This window comes from Aquila chrysaetos, chromosome 3 (genome assembly GCF_900496995.4).
Source record: "Aquila chrysaetos chrysaetos chromosome 3, bAquChr1.4, whole genome shotgun sequence".
In the NCBI taxonomy this organism is placed as follows: Eukaryota; Metazoa; Chordata; class Aves; order Accipitriformes; family Accipitridae; genus Aquila; species Aquila chrysaetos.
The window spans coordinates 2,525,231-2,531,230 of record NC_044006.1 but is presented as its reverse complement, the minus strand read 5'-3'; the positions used below and the strand labels follow the sequence as shown (position 1 = coordinate 2,531,230).

The 6,000-nt window shown below is 59.0% G+C and overlaps 1 protein-coding gene across 1 annotated transcript; it reads left to right on the top strand.

Moving 5' to 3' along the window:
• The first annotated feature begins 737 nt into the window (after positions 1 to 737).
• PPDPF (pancreatic progenitor cell differentiation and proliferation factor) lies at positions 738 to 3,926 on the top strand. The gene is made up of 5 exons (XM_030010732.1): positions 738 to 876; positions 2,073 to 2,162; positions 3,007 to 3,084; positions 3,252 to 3,348; positions 3,566 to 3,926. The coding sequence occupies exons 2-5, from the start codon at positions 2,108 to 2,110 to the stop codon at positions 3,675 to 3,677; spliced, it is 342 nt and encodes a 113-aa protein (XP_029866592.1). The 5' UTR covers positions 738 to 876; positions 2,073 to 2,107; the 3' UTR covers positions 3,678 to 3,926.
• Positions 3,927 to 6,000: the final 2,074 nt, after the last annotated feature.

Here is a 6,000-nt window from a genome sequence, read left to right as displayed (position 1 = left end):
CCGCGAGGCTCTTGTGTCTCTCCGTGACACTTAAGTGTGGATTCACTTTGTGTTCTCAACCGCATTTCCATTCCACACAGAAAGCAATTTTCTGGGAAGTTTCTGTTTTCCTCTTACATAGATATTGCCTTGGCTCTCCAGGACTCGGACCCCGCAGTACCGGTGGTTTATCTCACAGCATCCGTACAGGATGTTATACCCAAAGACAGAGGAGTTGTATTTTGGTGCAGGTTGTACTTGGGCCTCACTGCAGGCTTTTTCCTCTAAAATGAAGTATTCTCCCCCCCAAATTGATACAGCCCAGCCAGCTCAGAATCCCTTCAAATCCATCTTTATTAACGTATCCATTTTTACTCCCACTTGAAAGGTGGTGTCACTTCAATCTTTTTAACTCTTCTCGCCCCAAATTCCACGTATTATTTGAACGTTAGGCGGAGGGTTTGTGTGGCAGTTCGAGCGATTCCGGAGAAGGACCCCCTCGCTCCTCGCCCCCCCCGGGAACGCGGGACCCCCGGCGCGGTTCGGCCGCTCCGCCGGTGCTCGGCGCTGCGCACACCCGGCCCCGCCCCTCCCTCGCAGACCCCGCCCCTCCCTCGCAGACCCCGCCCCTGCCTCGCAGACCACGCCCCCTCGGGAAAAAAAAAGGAGGGGGGGGCGTTCCCGGCCGCGCCCTCCTCGTCTCGATTGGCGGTGCGCCCCGAGGAGGCGTGTCCAGAGGGGATATAAGGGCGGGGCGGGGGGCGGAGCCAGCAGCGCCGCGGCTCAGGCCGTGCGGTGCGGAGCGGACGCTGCGTTCCCCGGGCGGCGCCGCCGCCGCCGCCGCCGAGCGGCCCTAGTGCCCGCCCGCCCGCCGGACCCCGCCGCTGCCCAGTCCAGGTAGTGCAGCCCCAGCGGGGGGGAAACGGGGCGGCCCGTAGCAATTTGGGGTGGGGTGGCGTGGGGGTTTTCTTGCTTTGAGAAGGGTGCACTGCAAGGCTGTGCCGAGTCGCTTTGGGGTGAAACTTGTGGGAGACGGCTCCGTGCCTCAGTTTCCCCACTGAGGATTACTGCATTAACGGGGACGTGGGTGCGTGGAGGACGTTCCGTAGCAGGATACCCAACAAGCGGGTGCAGCATTAGACCAGGAAGAAGCCTCATCGGGAGCTGGGGAGGAGCTGGATGGCCGGGGGCGGGGGTGAGGACCCTGGGGTGCTGGCTGCCTCCCCCGCACCCGGCTCACAGCCCAGGTCGGTGCTTTTGCTGTGCCTCCGGATGGCGATGGGGCTCGGTGTCCTCTTGCAGGCCCAGGGGACCGTGGTTTGTGCTGGCAAGAGGCACCTTTGGGTGTTTGAGCCTTTTTGGAGTTTGCTTGAAGAAGAAGGGATCAGGCCACGGGACGTGGGAAGAGTCAGCATCTTAGCAGGGGTGTGCATTGTACCAGGAGGAGAAAAATAATTCCCCAAAATAACTGTGGGCCAGGGAGAGCAAATTTTCTTGCCCGTGCTGGAAGCAGACGTTGCAGGAGGAGGGATGTGTTGTGCGTGATGGTGGCCCGCAGGTTTGCCCCCGGCTCGGGGGTGGCGGAGGCACTGCTGGGGACAGGCTGGGGCTGGAACCCCTTGCATGAAAATCCTCGGTATGTGCCCCAAGCTAAACACTCCTTTGCTACTTACGCAATCTCTGCCTGAGATTTCATAACTCCCAACTGTTGATACAATGAGGGGAATTGGATTTTTGCAAGGAAGCCAAGCACCCGTGTGGGGTTCGGGGAAGGTGCTGCGCAGACTTGCCAGGCCTGTGCTCTGTGCAGACAGTCGTTTTTGAGGGAATTATTTTGGCTTTGCACGTAGCGCTCTTGGCTCTACAGCTGCGGATTTAAACCACGTGTAGCACCACGAGCGCTAACCTCTGTACCCAGCGCAGTGCCACTGTGAGGGTCTGCGTGTCAAATCTCTTTGAGAAATCGCGCTGGTACCATTGAAACTCTTGCAGCTTTCTCGTGTACGGGCACGGGTCAGGCCCGGGGCGGGTGGGGGCTGCGGGGGGGCCACGCTTCGTCCCCTCTGCAATGACAGCTGCCCCTTTGCTCGCAGGTTTTAGATCTGCACAAGAACCAAGATCGAGAACCATGGCATCCATCCCATCAAGCGGCTCGCTCATGGCGACGCACAACTACTACAGAAGTAAGGGCGCGCGCTCGGGGCTGGGGTGGGCTCGGGGTGGTGGGCGAGCGGGTGGGATGCTCTGCCAGCCTGGAGGGGATGAGGCTCCAGCAGAGACGAAGCTGAGCTCAGGTGTGAGCTTTCAGCTGAAGCCCCGTGAGAGCTGGCAGGCTCCTTGCTGGGGAAGGGGAGCAGCCAGCCGCCATCCCTCCTGCTGCTCAGAGCCTCCTTTGGGCCACCCCTGCCCCGTTGTACCGGCTGGAGATAGGTCTTGCAAACTCCTTCACTTCTTGTTAAGGTCGTAGATGAGGGGAGGTGATGGCCTCAAATGCATCTTGCACTGTTGCTGAGGAAATGAGCTGCAAAACCAGCCTGGGCAATGGTAGCTACTGGTACCTCTCCAGGGGAGAGACTTTCTGGTTTAATGGATTGCCTAAACCAGAGGGAATTAAAGTGTTCCCCTTGAGCTGAAACTAGTAACAGGCTTCTAGCAGTTGGACTAAAACTGCATGGATTATATGCAGGAATCTGCATCCTCTTGGCCTCAAGTTGTCTGCACAGGCCTCCCAAGTGTTGCATACAGATGCAAAGCCATTAAATAATGTCCTTGGGGTTGCAAGGGTTTTCCTTCAGAGGTGTTCAGGTGCTTTTCTGCTACCTGCTGTTGGCCAGTTTGTAATCTCGCCAGTATTCCCTTCCTAGTGTTTTTTATTGACTTGGCACTAAAGCTGGGCAAGTACTGGAGTGATACAGTGATGAGACTGAGCCGTGTCACTCCAGGGACGGCCACACCGAGCCCGTGCTTTGCTTTTCGTGGCGCGACCGAGGGTCGGTGGTGGCTCTGATGGCCGTGATTTCTCCACAGGGCGCCTGAGCTCCACATCCAGCAACAGCTCCTGCGGCAGCTCGGAGTATTCTGGGGAGGTCATCCCCCACCCCCCCGGTAAGCGCTGCCCGGCTCGGGGCCGTGGGAGGACTCTGCTCCTGGCCCCTCCGCTCCAAATCTTACTGGAGGTGACCCAGCCTCTCCTATGGGATGAGACCGGGCTGGTAGCGGGATTGCCTGGGTTGCACTGACCCAGACTTTCCCCGGCACACGCTGTCCCCCAGGTCTGCCCAAGTCTGACCCCGGCCACTGGTGGGCCAGCTTCTTCTTCGGGAAGACGACTCACCCGGCCATGACAACTGTGTCAGAGTCCCCGGAGAGGTGAGTGCTTTCCTCGGACGAGGTGACGCAGGCGAGCGCCAGCGCGGCACCCGGGGCGGTTGGGGACATCCCTGCTGCGTCCCCCGAGGTGCGTCCCGACCTGATGGGCGACGTCTTCGTGCCCAGGGCGCCCGCTCCCTCGCTGCAAAAATCAACGCGGGAGCGACAGCGCAACGCCTCGGCGTTGGCCTGACCCCCTCTCTGCTCTGTCTTGCAGCTCGGGAACGCTGCGGGTGACAACGGGACCGATGGCATGTGGCCTGATTCCGGCCCCGGGAGCGGGACGGAGGCGTCACGCCAGCGAGCCCAGCTCCGGACCCTCGGCGTGAGCGGGTCAGCGGCTGCTCCCCAGGCCGGCGGGCACAGCCCCTTCCCCCTGTAGAGTAGGCAGGCTGCTCCAAAGCAAAGGTGTTGCTTTGTAAGAAGAAAATGCAGCAAAACCCCCCCCACGATTCCCACACCAGCCTTTTTACTCTTTCTCAACGTAACTACGCCCTTTCCGCGCAGACGCGGTAACGTGTTTTATTTACCTTGTACTCGTACGATGGCAAGTAATAAACTCGAGCAGCCTTTTAAAACGCTGTGGGTTGTTCTTCATCCGGGGTGGGAGGGCAGAGCGGTGCTCTCAACCAGGACGCGGTGCAGCCTCCGACCGCAGCAGCAGGGTCTGGTGACGCTTGATGGCACGGTCGTGTCAGCGTGACTCCCCTGTACGTGTCTGGTTTGCATGTGAGCAAGATCCGGCTGGGCTGTGGTGATGCTGCAAATGCTTTTCCCCACCCTTTCCTCTTTACTTGGCTGCACAGCCTGTCCCTGCTGGCACTGAACTTGTTTTTCTCCCCAAGCCCATTGCTGCCCTGCCCTGCTCCAGTGCCTCGTGGGGTAGGAGTGAGCACCTGGCTCTGGTCGGGGATGGGGGAAGGATTTAAAAGTGCAGAGTGAGCCTTTCATAATGAAGGGAGAGAGAAAACTCGCTCAGGGCTTGCATTTTGTGGGTCTGATGTCAGGCTGGAGCTCCTGGTGGGGATGGCAGCTCAGGGGGTGCGTGGGGCTGGGCGGTCCTGGAGCCCAGCTGGCCCACGTGCTGTACTGCCCTAAGTGGTGTTTTGGCAGATTTTTGCCTTGAATTAGTCAACTTGGCTGTTTGGCCCTTCTGCGATCAGCCTGATTGATAGCTGGGGTGTGCTGCTTGATAAAGCACTGAGAAAACAAGAGCCTGCAGCCGCCTGCGTGCAAGGGGGCAAGGTCCCCGTTCCTGCTGGAGGCAAACAAAACCCTGGCAAGGGTGGATTTAAAGGTGCCAAATCTTCCTGCTCCGCTCCGCTTTCAGCCCCAGCACGAGATACGGGACAGTCCCTGCGTGCGTGAGGTCCTGCGGCCCCGATGGCAGCTGGGGGCCACGGGACCCCCTGAGCGGTGACTTTGTACCGCTGGCATCCCGTGCGGGCAGGGCTGAAGGGTAAAGCTGTGTTCAGGCAGCTCCCTGAACTGTTCTTGCTTTTTGTCCGCGCTACAGAGGCATCCAGGGTCATTTCCAGCTTTGCTCCTTGTTTCTGGTAGGGAAAAGCGTTGCGTAAGCTTTGCCCTGAGTTCTACCTCTCCAGGCAGCAGTCCTTCTCCTCAGGGCAGAGGGTCTGTGTCCCCCCTGTGCCTAAGAGAGGCTGGGGCAGCACTGGGACCTCCGTTTCCCCCCCCGCCGTGTAGGTGTGTGCATCCAAAGGGAACGGCTGTGGGGGGGTTCCCCAGGGCCAGCAGCCTTGGGCGCATGGTTTGGACCCCTGCGGGTGACCTCTCCATCCACGGCGGTACATCACCCCATGACTGATCTGATCTGACTTCCAGCTGGGCAGCAAACTGCTGGGGGGGGCTGCACCTACGTGCACGTGGCTGTTTATGGCAGGAGGCGTGCGGCAGCTTTTAAACGTCGCAAAACACAGGAAAATCGAGGAAAAAAAAGAAAAAAAAAAAATCCCTTCTGAGTAAGACAAGACGAGGCGTGCCGTCTGGCTGGTTTGCTGGGGAGGGTGGCTGTGGCACTGACTCATACCAGCAAGCACTGCTTCGGGGTCTTCCCATGCCCTGGCAAAGCCCTTTGGCTGCTGCTCACCCCCGGGGATGCTTCAGGGGAGTAGCAGGGTCTCATCTGCTGCTGGTTCCCAGCAGAAGCCCCAGATTTTGGAGAAACATTTTTTTCCAAGCCTGCAGCCTCAGAGGCTGCAGATTAAAGTGTGGACGCGCAAAGGTAAAGTCAATATTGCCGTATTTGCTTGTTGGTCTCGTGATCGCGGAGGGTCAAACCCAGCAACTGTGCCCAGGCACCCGAGGGAAGGCTGTGGCAGAGCAAAGGTACCAATCCCACATCCCTGGTTTTCAGCTGGGCGCTTTCCCTGGCCTGACCCAGCTCTGGGTGAGCTGCTTTGGCCGCCTGCTGTGATGCTACCAGCACATCGATGCTCCTCCATCCCATTTTTTGGATGCTGCATGGAGGTTAAGCTCATTCCTACGTTGCTGCAAGGCAAGTCAGATTTACAGCGGTGACCGAAGCATTGGTGAGTGGCTGCCCTGATGCCAGCGGCTCCCTGTCCAGTGCAGCAAAACTGCCTGAAACAGCCCTGCTGAATTAAAGGGGATTTTTCTGAATGTCTGTAAAGT